At 40.9% G+C, this 19,163-nt stretch overlaps 1 protein-coding gene across 2 annotated transcripts in view; it reads left to right on the plus strand.

Moving 5' to 3' along the window:
• LOC105484497 (FAM20B glycosaminoglycan xylosylkinase) overlaps window positions 1-19,163 on the plus strand; it is a 46,433-nt gene that overhangs the window by 22,410 nt on the left and 4,860 nt on the right. For both annotated transcript variants that reach the window (XM_011746177.3, XM_011746178.3), the window contains exons 3-7: window positions 596-682; window positions 4,813-4,922; window positions 13,900-14,071; window positions 14,280-14,471; window positions 16,764-16,823. In XM_011746177.3, the coding sequence (XP_011744479.1) occupies window positions 596-682; window positions 4,813-4,922; window positions 13,900-14,071; window positions 14,280-14,471; window positions 16,764-16,823 (621 nt within the window). The remainder of the gene's footprint in view (window positions 1-595; window positions 683-4,812; window positions 4,923-13,899; window positions 14,072-14,279; window positions 14,472-16,763; window positions 16,824-19,163) is intronic.

Genomic DNA, 19,163 nt, shown 5'->3' on the forward strand with positions numbered 1-19,163 from the left:
ATTCACCACCACACCCGGGTAATTTTGGTATTTTTTAGTAGAGACAGGGTTTCACCATGTTGGCCAGGCTGGTCTTGAACTACCGACCTCAAGTGATCCACCCACCTTGGCCTGCCAAAGTGCTGGGATTACAGGTGTGAGCCACCGTGCCTGGCCAGCAAAAGTTTTAGTTACACGTTTTTCTTCATTTCTTCAGGTCAGTCTAATAAACGTTTTAGTAGACATTTATTAAGCACCAACTGTGTGCTTAATAACAGTGTGCTGGTGGTACAAAGACAGTCCTTGTCTTCTAGAAAACTACCTTGTATCTGTACTTAAACTACATCAAAAGCCCTTTAGTGGGGCAAAATGACATCTTCCGTGTTTTGTTCTTAGAATGATCGCTGACGTAGATAGAGAATTCTAGTCTCCTTCTCTACCTCATCTTCACTCCATCTACCGGCAATTCATGCTAATCCACAGTTGTTCTCAGGGTTGACAGAGAAGGTGACTATAGCAGAATCAGGCTTGCTAAAGCTTGTATTCTACCACTTGTGCTGTCACCTGTTACTGGTGTAATCCATGTATACATCTGTGCTTCCCATTCACTTTGCAGGTATAGCCGAGACTATGTGGTGGAAGGGGAACCATATGCCGGTTATGATAGACACAATGCAGAGGTAGCAGCCTTTCACTTGGACAGGTACGTATGATCACAGCAGGTTATGTTCATTTTGTTTACTTTCAAATATCTTGAAGAGGACTCATGGACTCCTTCAAAAGGATGCAACACTAATAAGTAACTTGTTACCCCTTTTAGATAGCTAATTGACTAGTTCCATTACACTTGTATGAGTCTCATAATTTGGTTGGCACTGGGAATACTAAAGTATTTTAATTCCGTGCTTCTTTAGGTCATTTCATTTCTGGCCTGCTCTGTTATTATCATCAGTGAAGATATTCTTGGTAAATAAACTTTGAACTTAAATATCTGAATTGAACTAGTCATTAATTGGGCCTAGCCGTCCTGTTGTTTTGTTATGTATTTGTTTTAAGTAAGTAATGCTGACTTATCCCCATGTGCTGGAAACATATAGCATGAAATATATTATGAGTTTTATTGTTCTTTATACAAACTATGCACAGCTTCAAAAACCAGAATAATTACAAAAGGAAAGAGCCGGGCGCAGTGGCTCACACCTGTAATCCCAGCACTTTGGGAGGCCAAGGTGGGCAGATTGCATGAGCTCAGGAGTTCGAGACCAGCCTGGGCAACATGGTGAAACCCTGTCTCTACTAAAATACACAGAATTAGCTGGGCGTGGTGACAGGCACCTGTAGTCTCAGCTACTTGGGAGGCTGCAGCAGGAGAATCGCTTGAACCTGGGAGGCAGAGGTTGCAGTGAGCCAAGATCGTGCCACTGCACTCCAGCGTGGGCGACAGAGTGAGACTCTGTCTTTAAAAAAAAAAAGAAAGAAAGAAAATAGATGTGAATTATAAGTTTGTAAGTTAACTAGGAAAACTCTATTTTTTTTTTTTTTTTTCCCAGCAGGTTACTAGTCAGGAACCTTGCAGCTGAACTGTCTGGTATCCCAGTTACTCTGCTGACCAGCTCTTTCATCAGGCCATATTGGCCAACTTTAAAAGAAATTGCTCACAATATTTGTTTTAAAAAATTAATTTATGACTGATGCAGTGGCTCATGCTTGTAATCCCAACACTTTAGGAGGCTGAGGTGGGTGAATCACTTGAGCCCAGGAGTTCCAGACCAGCCTGGGCAACATGGTAAAGCCCCGTTTCTACTAAAAAAAAATACAAAAATTAGCTGAGTGTGGTGGTGTGTGCCTGTAGTTTCAACTAGTGGGGAGGCTGAGGAGGAAGGATTGCCTGAGCCTGGGAGATCAAGGCTGCAGTGAGATGTGATTACACCATTGCACTCCAGCCTGAGCAACAGAGTGGGACGCTGTCTCAATAAAATAAAATAAAATAAAATAATAAATAAATAAATTTTTTGAGACAGAGTCTCACTCTGTCCTCCAGACTGGAGTGCAATAGCCTGATCTTGGCTTACTGCAACCTCCACCTCCCGGGTTCAAGCGATTCTCCTTTCTCAGCCTACGGAGTAGCTGGGACTACAGGTACCTGCCACCACACCCAGCTAATTTTTTGTATTTTTAGTAGACACGGGGTTTCACCATGTTGGTCAGACTGGTCTGGACCTCCTGACCTGAGGTGATCCGCCCACCTCAGCCTCCCAAAGTGCTGGGATTACAGGTATGAGTCACCACGCTTAGCCTAAAAATGAATTTATAAGGAAACCAGAAAAAAAAAAAAAAAAGATGAAATGTTTGTCTTTTTCTGAATTAGGATTTTGTAAACATAAAAGCAGTAACATAAAAATCACAAATTCAATAGTCTTGACTAAATAAAATAATGAACATAAGAAACAGCAAACAAAATTTAAAAGCAAACAACAAACGGAGAAAACACTTGAATCTAATATAATCTGAGTATTAATAGCCTTAATATGTGTTTATACAAATCTATATATGTATGTTAAAACTCTGTTAGAAAATGGGTTAAGAACACAAACACTATCAATTGCTAATAAATATGTGGGGGCAGGGGGAAGTACATCCTCACCAGAAATTTTTTAAAATTCAGTTGAGATACTGTTTTTACCTGTTGAAAATGGCAAAGCTTAAAAAAAAGAATACTTTATTGGGAGGAATACATTGAGATTCATATGCTGCTTATGGCATTGTTAATTGTTTCAGTCTTTTTGTTAAGAACCCTAGCATTGTATATCAAAATTAAGGATAAATGTATCAACATTAAGGAATGTTTATATTGTTTGAACAAATAACTGCTTTTTTATACACATATCTAAGACATTTCTAGGAAGTACCCTAGAGAAAGAATACAAAACTCAAAGATATATATACAACAGTCTTAGCTGTAGCATTTTCAGTAGTGAAAAACTGGTTGTAACCTAAACATCTATTGATATGGAAAAGCTTAGATACATGTGTACAATACCATGAATTTTTGCTGCCCCTTTTAAGACCTAGTGGTGTACAGTTGGATAAATCCTACTCCTCACTTAATGGCACACTAGAATCAGGCTTTCCAAGACCTTATCTGTTTGCCTCTTTTCTTCATCCCCAACTCCTCCATCCTGTTTGTTGGACACCAACAGGCATAAAATTCCTCATTTCTGTACCAGTGTTTTGTATTACCCAACACAGTAAGTTTTGTTGATATATATGTAAAGTGATATTTCATTGTTATTTCATTGTTATTTTGTATTTCCCCATTACTGGCAAAGTTTGTCTTTTCACAGCAGGACACCTATTTGTTAACTTAGAGTACTTGTGTACTTTTGATGTTAACTAACTATAATGTTTCAGTTTGTGACTTGTGCTTTGGGAGTCTTGTATTTAAAAGTCCTTCCCTACCTCAAAGTCTGAAAGATGTTCTCTTGCCAATCCTCCTGTCACTTTTGTTAAGTGTCACTGTAGCCAGCCTCAAGTGCTACAGTAACATTGCCCTTCAATGCTAAACTGGCTGTTGTTCTTGGGCTTGGCAATTTTCAATGGGGAGAAAAAAATATTTCCCAATCTAGGCATGTGTTTGTAGTCCTGGCTAACAGGGAGGCTAAGGTGAGAGGATCACTTGAGCCCAGGAGTTCCAGGCTGCAGGGAGCTATGATCATGCCACTGCACTCCGGCCTGGGCAACAGAGTGAGACTCAAAAACCAACTAACCAGCCAACCAACCAAACAAACACACACACAAAAAAAACGCTTCCCAACCTTTTTCATTTGTGGATCCTGATACTTTTTTGCTTTGGGTTGCTATTTCTTCATTACAGTCAGATTTAACCACCTTTCCTTACCTCAGGGGGGATCTCTGGATTTCTATGTTATTTTGACAAATCTGTTGACTTGCCTTTGTGGTTTTTCTAAGACTGGGTTTAGGACAGAATCAGAAGCCCTAAACAATACCCATTTGTAAAGGCTTTCAAATGACTGGGAAAAGGTTCATGATACAATGATGAGTAAAAAGCAAGATATAAAACTGCTTACGATGTAATCTCAATTGTATGTGTATACATAAGTGTGTGTGTGTGTTTATATACCCACACTTAAAGGGAAAACATGCTGATATGCCAAAATGTCAGTACCTGTAATTATTTTGGGGTTGTGGAATTATAGGTGATTTTTATTTTCTTCATTATAAATTTTCTGTGTGTTCCAAATTCTGCCTCTCCAACTTTTGGTCAGTTAGTGTATTTTTTTAGCCAGGAAATTTCATTTTTTAAAATAAATTATTGTTTTCAACCTTTTAGATTATTAGAGGTATCTTCAAATTATTTATTTAATTTGCTCTGTGGGTTTATCCTTTTAGATCAGTCTGCTTTTTTTTTTTTTTAATCAATGTGCTGTTTTATTTAAAGATTTGAACCCATATGTGAGTTTGGGTTCCATTTTTTTTCTAATGCTTTCCTAAAATATATTTTTAATTTTTATTATGAAAAAATTTCTAACCTACAAAAGTAGAAAGAATAGTATAATGAGCCCATATACCCACTCTGTAGATTTAACAGTTGTTCACATTTTATCAGATTTGTCTTATTCTTTTTACTGAAGTGTATATTAAATTACACACACCTTGACATTAAATTCCTAAAAATATGTGCCTTTAAAAAATTAGATTTACCTACTAGCTAAAACCCTTTACACATTTGATGTGAACTATAATTTTTAAGACTGTTATTTAAAAAACATCCCCTAAGATTTTTCTCTTCTATTTTTCAATCTTCCAAACCAGGATTCTGGGTTTCCGCCGAGCCCCCTTGGTGGTTGGCAGATTTGTTAATCTTCGGACAGAGATTAAACCTGTTGCCACGGAGCAGCTGTTGAGCACCTTCCTAACTGTAGGTAAGAAGATTGTAGAGGACATTTATATAGGGGAGTGATTAATAAGTTAAAATGGGGCATTGTTGAGCAAGCTGGTTTCTGACTTTTAGGAATTAAAGAACTTAAGGGAATACAAAAGCAAATCAGACAACCAGCTCTCACGTTATTTGGGAAAATGAGTCTAAAGGAGATGGCAGGAAATTGAAATTTTCCTGTGTACTCTTGTGTTGTCTGTGACATAGGAAGTGAGGTAATTTAGTGATAGTGAAAGCAGGTGATTATTTCCTTCTGCTTTCTCTTAGAGCTATTAAGTCTCAAACTCAGAATTTGGCCTAAATTGGTTATTGTTTGTATATCATTGGCTCAGTTGTTTTTACATATGTGTATATATATGTTTTCTTGGAAACTGTCTCCATCTCCTTAGAATTGAGGAAATCTTAAGGCAACTCTTTGGGAGGCTCAGAAATTCTTTTGTAAGGTTGTATTTGGACCTGGAAGATCAATAGGCCTACTACTTCTTCAAGGGTTAACCTATAACTCATAGTGCCTGGAACTGGCTATGTTGCCCCTGGCCTCTGTTTTCCATTATCTTAACTCTGAGGTAAGAGATTTGAGCTAAAATTCTCACTCCTGTTCTTGTGAGCAAGATGAGAATGGGAAGAATCCAAAAGGGCTGTGGCTTCTTGTTTCCACCTCTTCACCTTGACTCTTTTTCAGTGATACAGTGCTCTGCATTAGGGTGTGACTGTTGAAACAGACATTGCAAGATGAACTTCACCTTGCTTTTTGCTAGAGTGAGTGGATTTACATTTAAAATGAGGAAAAACTGAATATTTAAAGGACTTATGACAGATTCATCATTCAGAATTTCAACTTATAAGGCTTGGGCTGTACTTTTCTTATAGATAACCAAAAGCATACAGTGTTAGATATTGTATCAGATATTTTCTAATTACCTTTGGTTGTTCAATTTTATGCTTAGCAAACATGAATTCCTGGTGGGTGCTGGGATTGAGGGAAAGAGTCCAAGAAGAATAAGTCAGGGTACCTGCTCTTCAAAGGCTCACGTATGGTTAACTCATACATTGTATGAAGTGTGGGGAAGGGAAAAGCAGAGGGTTTGTAGAGGAGGTTATTAACACTTGAACTGAGTATTGAAGAACCAGTATGAGTTACCAAGGCAGCAAAGAGGAAAGGGCATTGGCAAATAATGGGAATATTAATGAGAACAAGGGCATAAAGACTGGAAAGTAATAGGGCGGGTAGAGGGATTTGACTGGAGGTGAAGTTTTTAATAATCATCTGACCTCAGCATCACCTTGTTGTTATTGTTGTGTTTTTAAGACTTTATTGTTTTTAGAGCAGCTTTAGGTTCACAGCAAAACTGAGAGGAAGGTGCAGAGATTTCCCAAATAACCCCTGCCCCTCACACGCATAGTTTCCCCCATTATCAACATCCCACATCACAGTGGTACAGTTGTTAAAATTGATGAGCCCACGTTGACACATCATAATCACCCAGAGTCCATAGTTTACATTCGGGTTCACTCTTGGTGTTGCACATTCTGTGGGTTTGGACAAATGTTTAATGACATGTATACATCATTATAGTATCACACAGAGTATTTTCACTGGTCTAAAAATCCTCTGTGTTCTACTTATCATTCTCCACCCCTCTCTCCAATCCGCTTGCAACTACTGATCTTTTTACTGTCTGCATAATTTTGCCTTTTCGAGAATGTTACATAGTTGAATCACAGTATATAGCTTTTTCAGAGTGGTTTCTTTCACTTAATAATATACATTTAAGGTTCCTCCATGTCTTTTCATGGTTTGATTTCTCATTTCTTGTTATTGCTGACTAATGTTCCATTGTCTGATGTACCACAGTTTATCCATTTACCTATTGAATGGCATCTTGGTTGCTTCCATGTTTGGGTAATTGTGAGTAAAGCTGCCATAAACATCTGTGTATAGCTTTCTGTATTGACATAAGTTTTTAGCTCTTTTGGGTAAATACCAAGGAGTGTGATTTCTGGATTATATTAAGAGTACATTTAGTTTTGTAAGAAACTGCCAAACTGTCTTCCAAAGTGGCTGTACCATTTTGCATTCCCACCAGCAGACAGTGAGAGTTCCTGTTGCTCCTCATCCTTGGCAGCATTTGATGTCATATTTTGGATTTTGACTATTCTAATAGGTGTATCTCATTGTTTTAGTTTGCATCTCCCTGATGACATATAATGTAGAGCATCTTTTCATATGTTTATCTGTCATCTGTATATCTTTGTTGAGGTGTCTGTTAAGGTCTTTGGCTCATATTTAAGTTAGGTTGGTCGTTTTCTTACTGTCAAGTTTTAGGCGTTCTTCGTATAGTATGGCTAACAGTCCTTTGTCAGATATGTCTTTTGAAAATACTTTCTCCAGCTGGACATGGTGGCTCATGCCTGTAATCCCAGCACTTTGGGAGGCCGAGGTGGGCAGATCACTTGAGGTCAGGAGTTCGAGACCAGCCTGGCCAATATGGTGAAACCCTGTCTCTACTAAAAACACAAAAATTAGCTGGGCATGGTGACACACACCTGTAATCCCAGCTACTCGGGAGGCTGAGGCAGGAGAATTGCTTGAACCCAGGAGGCAGAGGTTGCAGTGAGCTGAGATCATGCCACTGTAACTCCAGCCTGGGTGACAGAGTGAGACTCTGTCTCCAAAAAAAAAAAAAGAAAGAAAGAAAATATTTTCTTCAAATGTATAACTTGTCATTTCATTCTCTTGTTGCAATTTTTAAAATGTATTATTAAGTAAGTTGATATAATAATATTAAGTAAGTTGGTATATAATACAAGAATAACTAAAATCTATGTAGCCCCAGCAACCTACACAAGTATGTTCACACTGTTACTTTATCTGATCCTTTTGATGATAGCATGCAATAAGTAGGTGAGGTGTTGCCCACATTTTATACCTGAGAGTGGAGGCTTAGAAGTGGCTAATGACTTTCCCAAAGTCACAAAACTACTAATTGTTAGCCAGGATCCAAACTCAGATTTTAAGACTCTAAAATCTTTCATTAGTTTATAGTCTTTATTTATTCAGTACAACTTTATTTCACTTCTGTTTGACAGGCGCTGAGCTAAGTGCTGAATATGCAAAACTGAATGACCTTCCTATCTTCAAGGATCTTTGTCTAATGGGGGAGCCAGACATGTACAAAGAGTCTGTGGACTGTGGTGGTGGGGGTGGGAGTGGGAATAGGGAGATGGCCTAGAAGTTATGGCCAGGATGACAGTTAATTAGTGAAGGTGATATTTTAACCAAGTCTTAAAGGGAAAATAGCAGTCCCTTAGGTAGATACAGTGGGAAAGAATATTTTGGGTTTGTATTTAACATTTTTTGTGCTATAGATACCTTTGGCAGTCTGGAGAAGCTTATGGATCCTTTCTAAAAATAAAGGTTTTAAATACATACATAAATTAAAATACATAGACTTATAAATGAAACCAATAATATTGAAGTATAATTTCAGTATCAAAAATTTTAAAAAGCAAGTTTAGATACAGTAATATGTGCTTTGTTGTTTAACACATTAAATAAGCTCTATCAGAGATTAGTCACTATTGTGATTTCAAACTATGATTATAAACAGTATTTTGAGATTATCTGCAACAATCCTAGTATGATATGAAAAATCTGTGATTTCTTGTAGAGACAAAGTCCCATGACGGTTTGCTCCCTGCCATCATAATAGAAGGAGATGCTAATTTTTAGTAGAAGTTAGTGAAAATAAAGATGTAATTTTTTTCCCATCGAGCTTACAGGCCCTATGAGTTGACCCTGTTCCAGGAAGAGGACAGAGCATGGACAGAGGTGAGGAGCAATGAGAGAAAAGCAACAAGCTCAGGAGACTGTGCTGTTTAGCTGAAGGAAAGGATATGTGGGGCTGGCCAGTGAGGAAGACAGCTGGTCAGGACAGTGTCACTGGAGGGCCTCTGTACCATGCTTAGGAGTTGAGACTTTCTCTTTAGGCACTAGAAAGCCATTAAAAGAGTTCGAATATGGAAAAATCAGATATGAATTTCAAGAGCAAATTGTGGCAGCATTGTCAAGGGTGCATTGGGAAGGGGAGAATGAAGAGCTGAGAGCACTCTGGAAGTGCTGTGAAATCATATGTAATAAGAGAACTAAAGCAGGGACAGGGAATAGAAAGATTTAAGAGCTATTCAAGAATTGGAATGGAAAGAATTTGGTGAACATTTGGGCTGGGATAGCAATTGAGAGAGAATAAAAAATTAAGAATGACTCCTAGGTTTCTGGATTGGATGACAAGTGATTAGTGGAGCTGTTAACTATTTTAGGAATGTAGGGAGAGGAGCATATTTAGGGAGGTGGAGCAGAGAAAGATAATGAATTTAATTTTGGATATTTTGTTTCCTTGACAGGAACATCCAGGAGTAAGTGTAGACTAATCATTTAGGAGCTAAAGCCTACAGTTTAGGAGAAAAGGCTTGGCTGAAGCCACATATTTTATTGTCACAGTTGGTAGTTCACCCAAGGAGAGCATGGAGACTGAGGTGGTCAGAAGACCAGTTTTTAAAAGTTTGGCAATCCAGGAAATAGAGATTCAAAGCCTCAGTTCATGGCACTGAAATGGGGATATTGAACTCTGGAAAGGTAGATTGAACCATGTTATTAAAAATAAGTAGCTGGCATCAATTGGTGTCTGACAATATGTCAGGCACTGTGCTAAGCATTCCTGGCATGGATTGCCTCATTTACTCTTCACAACCTAGTGGTGGAGGAGGTAGTATTGTTGTCTCCATTTTACAGAAGTTGCTTAGAGAGACTAAATTACATGCCCAGAGTCTTGCAATCTCATGATTAAACTAGTCTAAATGTTAACCCCAGGAACCTGACCTCAGACTCCACATTCTCCCTTCCAGTTATGAAGATTCTTATTTACCAAACTCAAGAGTTTGTATTTTATCCTGTAGGAAACAGGTTTCCTATACCAGGCAATATTTTGTTTGTTTTAGGGCTTTGAATTTTTTTTGAATCAGTAATGGATTCACACAATTCAAAATTCAGGGAAATTCAGGCCGGGTGTGGTGGCTCACGCCTTTAACTCCAGCACTTTGGGAGGCTGAGGCAGGAGGATCACATGAGGCCAGGAGTTTGAGACCAGCCTGGCCAACATGGTGAAACTTCGTCTCTACTGAAAATACAGAAATTAGCCACGTGTGGTGGTGCTCGTCTGTAATCCCAGCTACTTGGGAGGCTGATGCAGGAAAATCACTTGAACTCGGGAAGCAGAGGTTGCAGTGAGCCAAGATCATGCCACTGCACTCTACCCTGGGAGACAGAGCAAGATTGTATCTCAAAAAAAAAAAAAAAATTCTGTGAAATTCAATGAAAAATTTTCTTGTCTGTCCAGTTCCTTCCCCTTTCTCTGAGTGGCAACCTCTAATTAGTAATTTCCTTATGTCTTTTTGTGTATGAATATATATTTTTATCTATCTCTACCATTTTATACAACATATGGCCCACTTTGCATACTTTTGCATCTTACTCTTTTTACTTAATACATCCTAGAAATCTGTATCATGTACAATGAGCTTGTTTTACACTACAAAGTGTTCCATTATTTGGGTTTACCATAATTCATATAACCAGAATTTTATTGGACTTATATGTTGTTCCAGTATTTTGTTTTTACAACCAGTGTTGCCCAGAATTACCTTGTATATATGTCAGGGGTCCCCAACCCCTGGGCTGCGGAATAGTACCAGTCTGTGTCATGGTAGGAACTGGGCCGCACAGCATGAGGTGAGGGGTGAGCAAGCATTACCGCCTCAGCACCAGCTCCTTGTCAGATCAGTGGCAGCATTATATTCTCATAGGAGCACAAGCCCTATTGTGAACTGCGCATGTGAAGGATCTAGGCTGCGCGTTCCTTATGAGAATCTAATACCTGATGATCTGACATGGAGCAGTTTCATCCTGAAACCATTGCCACCCAGCCCCCAACCCCTGTCTGTGGAAAATTGTCTTCCACAAAACCAGTCCCTGGTGCCAAAATGGTTGGGGAACTCCCATACGTATTATTTCACACATGAGCAAGCATTTCTAGAAATGGGAGTGCTACGTCAAAGGGCAATAGGTGTGGCCACATTATCCTATATAGATGTTTAACCAGTTTATATTCCCATAGAAATATATGAGAGTGACTCTTTCTCCTAGCTTCACCAACAATATGTTATTAAACTTTTGATTTTGTGTATTTCATATGTAGCATCTTTTTGTTTGAGAGCTATTTGTATTTTCTATTAACTGTCTTTGCATATCCTTTGCTCATTTTCTGCTGTGTCATTGGTCTTATCGCTGTATAGGAGTTCATCCGTAGGGCGGATAGTCTTCTGTGACATGAGATGTAAATACTCTCTCTCAAATTTTTTTTTTTTTTCCCCCCGAGATGTTCTGTCACTCAGGCTGGAGTGCAGTGGCACAATCTCAGCTCACTGCAACCTTTGCCTCTCAGGTTCCAGCAATTCTCCTGCCTCAGCCTTCCGAGTAGTTGGAATTACAGGTGCATACCACTACTCCCGGCTAATTTTGTATTTTTAGTAGAGACGGGGTTTCACCATGTTGGCCAGGCTGGTCTCAAATTCCTGACCTCAAGTGATCAGGAGTTCACTTATTATGATAGTTGCCAAATGGTGATTTTTTTTTTTTAATGCTCTCTCTCAGCAGTATCATCAAATGATAATTTTTGTATTTTTATTTTTTTTGAGACAGAGTCTCTGTCACCCAGGCTGGAGTACAGTGGCACGATCATGGCCCACTGCAGCCTCAACCTCCTGCTCTCAAGCAATCCTTCTACCTCAGCCTCCTGAGTGGCTTTGACTACAGGCGTGCGCCACCATGCCTGGCTAATGTTTTTACTTTTATTTTTATAGAGACGGTTTCATTGTGTTGTCCAGGCTGGTCTCAAGTGATCCTTCTCCCTCGGCCTCCCAAAGTGCTGAGATTACAGATGTGAGCCACAGTTCCTGGCCTTCAAATGATTTTTTTCATTCTATCATTGCTTCTAGACCTATTAGTTGTCATTCCGTTGAAGGGTAGAACTCCCCCGCCTCCACACATTCATGTGTTTATTTATATCACCATGAACTCACTATGAGCTACAATTTATTACCATTTATAATTATTCAGATGCTTAAACTGTTCCACATTTGGCCAGTGGGAACCTCTACAAACTAGTTCCTGTGTCATTTTAGAATGGTCCCATCATTCTCCAAGCACTTTCTTGCAACTAGCATAATGCTGTGGTCCAGGCTCATCTTGTACTTTCTCTAACCCAGGCCTGAAGTCAGCTATTTCTTCACATTAAAAGGATACAGGCGTATCTTTTTCTGTATCTGTGTATTAAACCCATCAATTCAGGCCTGGCACAGTGGCTCATGCCTGTAATCCCAGCACTCTGGGAGGCTGAGGCGGGTGGATCATGAGGTCAGGAGTTCCGAGACCAGCCTGTCCAATATGGTGAAACCCCATCTCTAATAAAAATACAAAAATTAGCTGGCGTGGTGGCATGCGACTGTAGTCCCAGCTACTTGGGAGGCTGAGGCTGGAGAATTGCTTGAACCCAGGAGGCAGAGGTTTCAGTGAGCCGAGATCACGCCACTGCACTCCAGCCTGGGCGAGAGAGAGAGACTCCATCTCAAAAAAAACAAAACAAAAAACAAACAAACAAAAAACCCATCAATTCAAACTAGTATTTCCAATTCTAATTCACCACTGCAGGATTTATCCTGGCTTTCTCTCTTTCTGTATGTTTAACTCTCTTCTCCACTGGTGAGAAGCCTGGTTACTGTTACACTCAGTCTGTCTACTTATTTGCTCAACTTCCCCCCTTCCTCTATACCTCCCCCTCTATGTAACCAAACTCTTGGCCACACTTGGCCTAGTACCTGACCTTTTTGCCTTCCCCTGGGCACTCTGGCCAAGATCTCAGTCCTAATGAAGAAGAGGAGGACGTTACTTTCCTTTAATTAAAGTTGAGTTCAGGCCAGGCGCGGTAGCTCACACCTGTAATCCCAGCACTTTGGGAGGCCAAGGTGGGTGGATCACCTGAGGTCAGGAGTTCAAGACCAGCCTGGCCAATTGGTGAAACCATGTCTCTACTGAAAATACAAAAATTAGCCAAGCGTGGTGGCATGTGCCTGTAATACCAGCTACTCAGGAGGCTGAGATGGGAGACTTGCTTGAACCTGGGAGGCGGAGGTTGCAGTGAGTCAAGATTGTGCCACTGCACTCCAGCCTGGGTGACGGAGCAAGACTCAGTCTCAAAAAAAAAAAAAAAAAAAGGAAAATTAGTGAGTTTAGAGGCCGGACATGGTGGCTCATGCCTATAATCCCAGCATTTTGAGAGGCTGAGGTGGGCAGATCACTTGAGTCCAGGAATTTGAGCCCAGCCTGGCCAACATGGCAAAACCCCATCTCTACCAGAAAAATAAAAAATTAGCTGGGCATGGAGGCATACACCTATAGTTCCAGCTACTCAGGAGGCTGAGATGGAAGGATGTCTTGAGCCCCAGAGGCAGAGGTTGCAATGAGCTGAGATCACGCCACTGCACTCCAGCTTGGATGACAAAGCCAGACCCCGTCTCAAAACAAGAACAAAAACAAAACAAACAAAGTGAATTTGAAGGATCCTGGTGATGGTAGTTGATGCCAGAGAGAGAGACTGGGTAGAAAGGATACAGGAGGCAAGGGCAACTTGCTTTTGGGTGTATATCCTTTTGTACTTTTTGAATTTTTTTTATACTGTGTGCTTTTTTTATTACCTATCCAGGAAAATAAATGTTTGAAATATAGTAAACTCAGGGTCTTTGTTTTCACCATGCCTATTTACTTAGCTACTCTGTTCTGCATTATTTGGGAGAGAATTTGGAGTCTTCATTATTTCCTTAAGTGTATTTGGCTCCTTTCTGTCCTGTAGGAAACAATACTTGTTTTTATGGGAAGTGCTATTACTGCCGAGAAACAGAACCAGCTTGTGCTGATGGAGACACAATGGAGGGATCTGTCACACTTTGGCTTCCAGATGTGTGGCCTCTGCAGAAACACCGTCACCCATGGGGCAGGACTTACCGAGAAGGCAAATTGGCCAGGTAAATGCTCCTATGAGCCATTACTTAATTCTCCCCTTTGCCTAGCCAGGTGCCAATTCTGTAAAGGAACCAGCACTTCTGTCCAAGAGTAAAAAGAACTGTGGAGTCAGGGGAAAACCCAGTAGGTAGGAACTCTGTCTTCTCTTTGTATGTAACAGTGCCAGGTACAGTGTTGACACTCAGTGCTGGTGATGCTGCTTGTCTCCAGGTGGGAGTATGACGAGAGCTACTGTGATGCTGTGAAGAAAACATCCCCTTATGACTCTGGCCCGCGCCTTTTGGACATCATTGACACAGCTGTCTTTGATTACCTGATTGGCAATGCTGACCGCCATCACTATGAGAGCTTTCAAGATGATGAAGGCGCTAGTATGCTCATCCTTCTTGATAATGCCAAAAGGTGAGACCAGCAGGACTGTCCTTGTCAGGGAGGGGTTTCTGTGTATGAAAGAAGGGCATTTTCCAGAGCATCCTGGAGAACATCCAGAATACAGTTGATAGGTGGCGTCCTTCTTTTTCCACTTGGAGTCTTTGCTATTGGTACCTGTCGTTCTCTCTACTCTCAGGGATCTCAGTACTTCAAAAAATGGAAAAGCAATTCTTTCCAAGGAGTCTAAGACTCTATGAGCCTCTTCTCAGACAACTGGAAACCAGGGTCATTCATTTGTTACTACCTACATCATTCTTTCTTGGCTATGATATTTGGTGTTTAGAAACTTGAGAGATACAGATGTAATGGAGTGTGGAATTTGTTATTAAATTTATTCTATCCAAAGGTTCCTGCAATTAAAAAATTAATTTATTTGATAGGATGTTTTGCTATTTTTATGTTAGTCTAGGCCCATACTTTTGCTATCATGGGAAGAAGAGCTGTTGCCTAGTGTGGATTTTATATATAACGACAAGTTACTTTTATCTTGAATAAGAAAAGTTTATTCATTTTGAATAAATAGAATGTCCTTATTTTTTTAGGCCTGAGCTATTTGGAGAGCACATTGTATTTCCATTTCATATTCTGCATTCTCCATGGTGGCCACTTTAGTGCCACACTTTTAAAAAAAATTTTTTTTGAGATGGAATCTTGCTCTGTTGCCCAGGCTGGAGTGCAGTGGCACAATCTCAGCTCACTGCAGCCTCTGCCTGCTGGGTTCAAGCGATTCTCCAGCCTCAGTCTCCTGAGTAGCTGGGACTACAGGCACCCGCTAATTTTGTATTTTTAGTAGAGACGGGGTTTCACCATGTTGGCTAGGCTGGTCTTGAACTCCTGACCTCAAGTGCTCCACTCGCCTCGGCTTCTCAAAGTGCTGGGATTACAGGCATAGTGCCACCCTTTTAGTTGCATTTAATAAATACTTACTAAATAGAATGCTTCCTTGGAGTACAGAATTTTCCAGGCCCTAGGTCACTACTGTTAACATTGGTTGTTGGAAATAAGCTAAGACATGGCTCCTCAGCAGAGTGCTTGGGCAGCATTTGCTAATGATGCCACCATCTTATACTGAACACCAGGCGCCTTGTGCTTCGCGAAAGATGGTGACGACCACAGAAAATGAAAGACCAGCAAACACTGCCTCTCCCTCTACCCCATTACAGCAAAGCACATAGCACTCATCCTGTGATACACATGATATTTGTTATTTGGTATATATCAAAATAGTTGCTTTGTCCATTCAGGCTGCTATACAAAATCCCTTGGACTGGGTAATTCATAAGCATTGGAAATGTATTGCTTAGTTTCAGAGGCTGAGAACTCTTAAGATGAAGGTGCCAGCAGATTCAGTGTCTGGTGAGGGCCTGTTCCTCAGATGGTGCCTTCTATGTGTCCTCATATGGCAGAAGAGGTGAACATGCTCCCTCTGACCTCATTTATAAGGGCACTAAACCCGTTGATGTGGGCTCTTCCCTCATGGCTTAATCATCTCCCAAAGGCCCTACCTCTTAATACTGTTGGACTGTTACACCAGGGATTATGAATTTGAGGGGGACACAAACATTCAGACAATAGCAGTTGCCTTTGCCTTGAATTACTGGAGGACCTACACTGTACTAAGAACTACCAGACTCCAGCTATTAAGGTGAACCTCTGGAAAGAGGGAAAGGTTGACAGTTTTCTAGAATCAGTTCTCCTTTTCTAACTCTGAATTGCTGCTAAGGTAATTTTTGCATCTGCTGTGAATCAGTTTCCTCAGCCTCTGTGAACAGTTTTTCCAATTTGAATCGGTACATATACTTACTTGTAGGGAATAGGATATTGGTAATTTGGGAGTAGAACAAGTGTGACTTCTTTTTACAAGTAGTGGTCATCTGCTTGTTTGTGGGAATCTAATATAAATGGCCTTTATTTCTCTCTCTGGTCCTTAAAACCTTTGCAGGCTTAGGGGTCTTCAAGTTCTCCCTTTGGTCTGTGAACTCCACACTGTGTTTACCATAATTATGCTCCAGTACCTTCTAATATCTTGGCAGGAAAAGGTCCCTTGTAAATGAGTATATTTGTTGTCAGATATTTTAGTACAGGCTGTTAGGGATCCTGTGTCTAATTGGTCATGCCCCGCTTGTTTTCATTAAGTGATTTGAGCTGCTGGAGCGTGAAATTATCTAGGATCACAGTTGAGTTTCATATAGAATTTGCTATTGCTTTGATGCTAAGAATGGTACTTCCACCGAATTCACTAAGTTTTAATTTAATTTTCAGCTTTGGGAACCCCTCGCTGGATGAAAGAAGCATTCTTGCCCCTCTCTATCAGTGTTGCATGTAAGTTGTGCATAGCAAATACATGTGCCTGCATTGCCTTCCTTTCCAGGCTCAGGTAACAGTACAAACATTTCCTTGGCCCTCAGACTTTCTGATGCCTGAGCCGTGCTTTTCATACTTCTCCAACCTAGAACCTCTGGAGATCCTGAAATGGGATATGAACCTCTGGAGATCCTGAAATGGGATATCAGGGAAAAGTGAAGGCAGATAACCCACAGCTCAGAATTCATCTCAAATTTTGTATGAATAGAAGAGTGTATGTATTCAGTAATACATGTCTATGTTTGGTTTAATAGCAGAATATAATCACCCATACTCCCCACCCCACCGCCAAAAAAAAAACAACAAAAAACAAACTGAGTAAAATCTGCATCCCTGGTTACTACACCTGGTTACCTTGTGGTTTCAAGTCCTCTCACTCACCCATCACATACCACCTGGGGTTCGCATATTTCAGTTTGAAATTAAACCAAAAGTAACTTTTTCCATAAATAATAATTGATTTTGGCCAGGCACAGTGACTCACTCCTGTAATTCCAGGAATTTGGGAGGCCGAGGTGAGTGGATCACCTGAGGTCAGGAGTTCGAGACCAGCCTGGCCAACATGACGAAACCCCGTCTCTAATAAAAATACAAAAATGAGCCGGGCATGGTGGCAGGCACCAGTATTCCAGCTACTTAGGAGGCTGAGACAGGAGAATTGCTTGAACCTGGGAGGCGGAGGTTGTAGTGAGCCGAGATTGCGCCATTGCACTCCAGTCTGGATGACTGAGTGAGACTCTGTCTCACAAAAATAGAAAATAAATAGTAATTGGTTTTTTTAAAAAACCGGGAACAGAGAAATTGAAAAACGAGTCAAGAAAATGAGCTAAAGTCTAAGAAGCTTCTTTTCATCATTCCTGAAATTATTTTTTTTTATTATTATTATTTTTTAAATTTGAGACAGCGTCTGCGTCTGTCACCCAGGTGGGAGTGCCGCGGCGCAATCTCAGCTTATGGCAACCTCTGCCTCTCGGGTTCAAGCAATTCTTGTGCCTCAGCCTCCCGAGTAGCTGGGACTACAGGCACCTGCCACCAAACCCAGCTAATTTTTGTATTTGCAGTAGAGATGGGTTTCACTATGTTGGCCAGGCTGATCTGGAACTACTGACCTCAAGTGATCCACCTGCCTCAGCCTTCCAAAGTGCTAGGATTACAGGTGTGAACCACCGCGCCCGACCATCCTGGTGTAATTTTAGAGCATGCACATGAAGAATCAGCTGGGATTCACCTTGCTTAGCTTCATAGAAAAGCAAGTTCAAAAGCACCACTTAATACTGGTCAGCTCCCAGCAACATCATATCACATAAGACTGCCCTAGCAACTAGTCTCTTTCTCTTCTTTCTTTTTTTAAATAACAACAAAATTCTGTAGAAAGTAACAGTTGGCCGGGCGCGGTGGCTCAAGCCTGTAATCCCAGCACTTTGGGAGGCCGAGACGGGCGGATCACGAGGTCAGGAGATCGAGACCATCCTGGCTGACACAGTGAAACCCCGTCTCTACTAAAAAATACAAAAAAACTAGCCGGGCGAGGTGGCGGGCGCCTGTAGTCCCAGCTACTCGGGAGGCTGAGGCAGGAGAATGGCGTGAACCCGGGAGGCGGAGCTTGCAGTGAGCCAAGATCACGCCACTGCACTCCAGCCTGGGCGGCAGAGCGAGACTCTGTCTCAAAAAAAAAAAAAAAAAAAAAAGAAAGTAACAGTTTACCCAGGCAGTCCTTAATTGTCTTTATTAATGATGGGAACTAGTGATATATACAATCAAGAATTGTGCGTTTGTCTTTGAAGATGTTTTTGTGGTAGTAGTTTTATCAGTCTGGTTCAATCAGGAGATAAAAAAGACACAGTGTGTTAAACAGAGGTGTGTAATATAAATAATTGTTTTTTTTTTTTGTTTTTTTGTTTTTTGAGACGGAGTCTTGCTGTGTCACCCAGGCTGGAGTACAGTGGAGCGATCTCGGCTCACTGCAACCTCCACCTCCCGTGTTCAAGCTATTCTCCTGAGTCAGCCTCCCAAGTAGCTGGGATTACAGGTGCCTGTCACCACACCTGGCTAATTTTTGTATTTTTATTAGAGACGGGGTTTCACCATGTTGGCCAGGCTGGTCTAGAACTCCTGACCTTGTGCTCTGCCCGCCTTGGCCTCCCAAAGTGCTGGCATTACAGGCGTGAGCCACTGAGCCCAACCCAATATAAAGAATTATTAAATTCCAATAACAGGAGTGACTGTAAAAGAAAACTAGGGCTGAGGGAGAGTACCCAAGGAAGGACAAACTTGGAAGGGGATCCCCTCCCAATGACT

The sequence above is a fragment of the Macaca nemestrina genome, chromosome 1 (assembly GCF_043159975.1).
Source record: "Macaca nemestrina isolate mMacNem1 chromosome 1, mMacNem.hap1, whole genome shotgun sequence".
In the NCBI taxonomy this organism is placed as follows: Eukaryota; Metazoa; Chordata; class Mammalia; order Primates; family Cercopithecidae; genus Macaca; species Macaca nemestrina.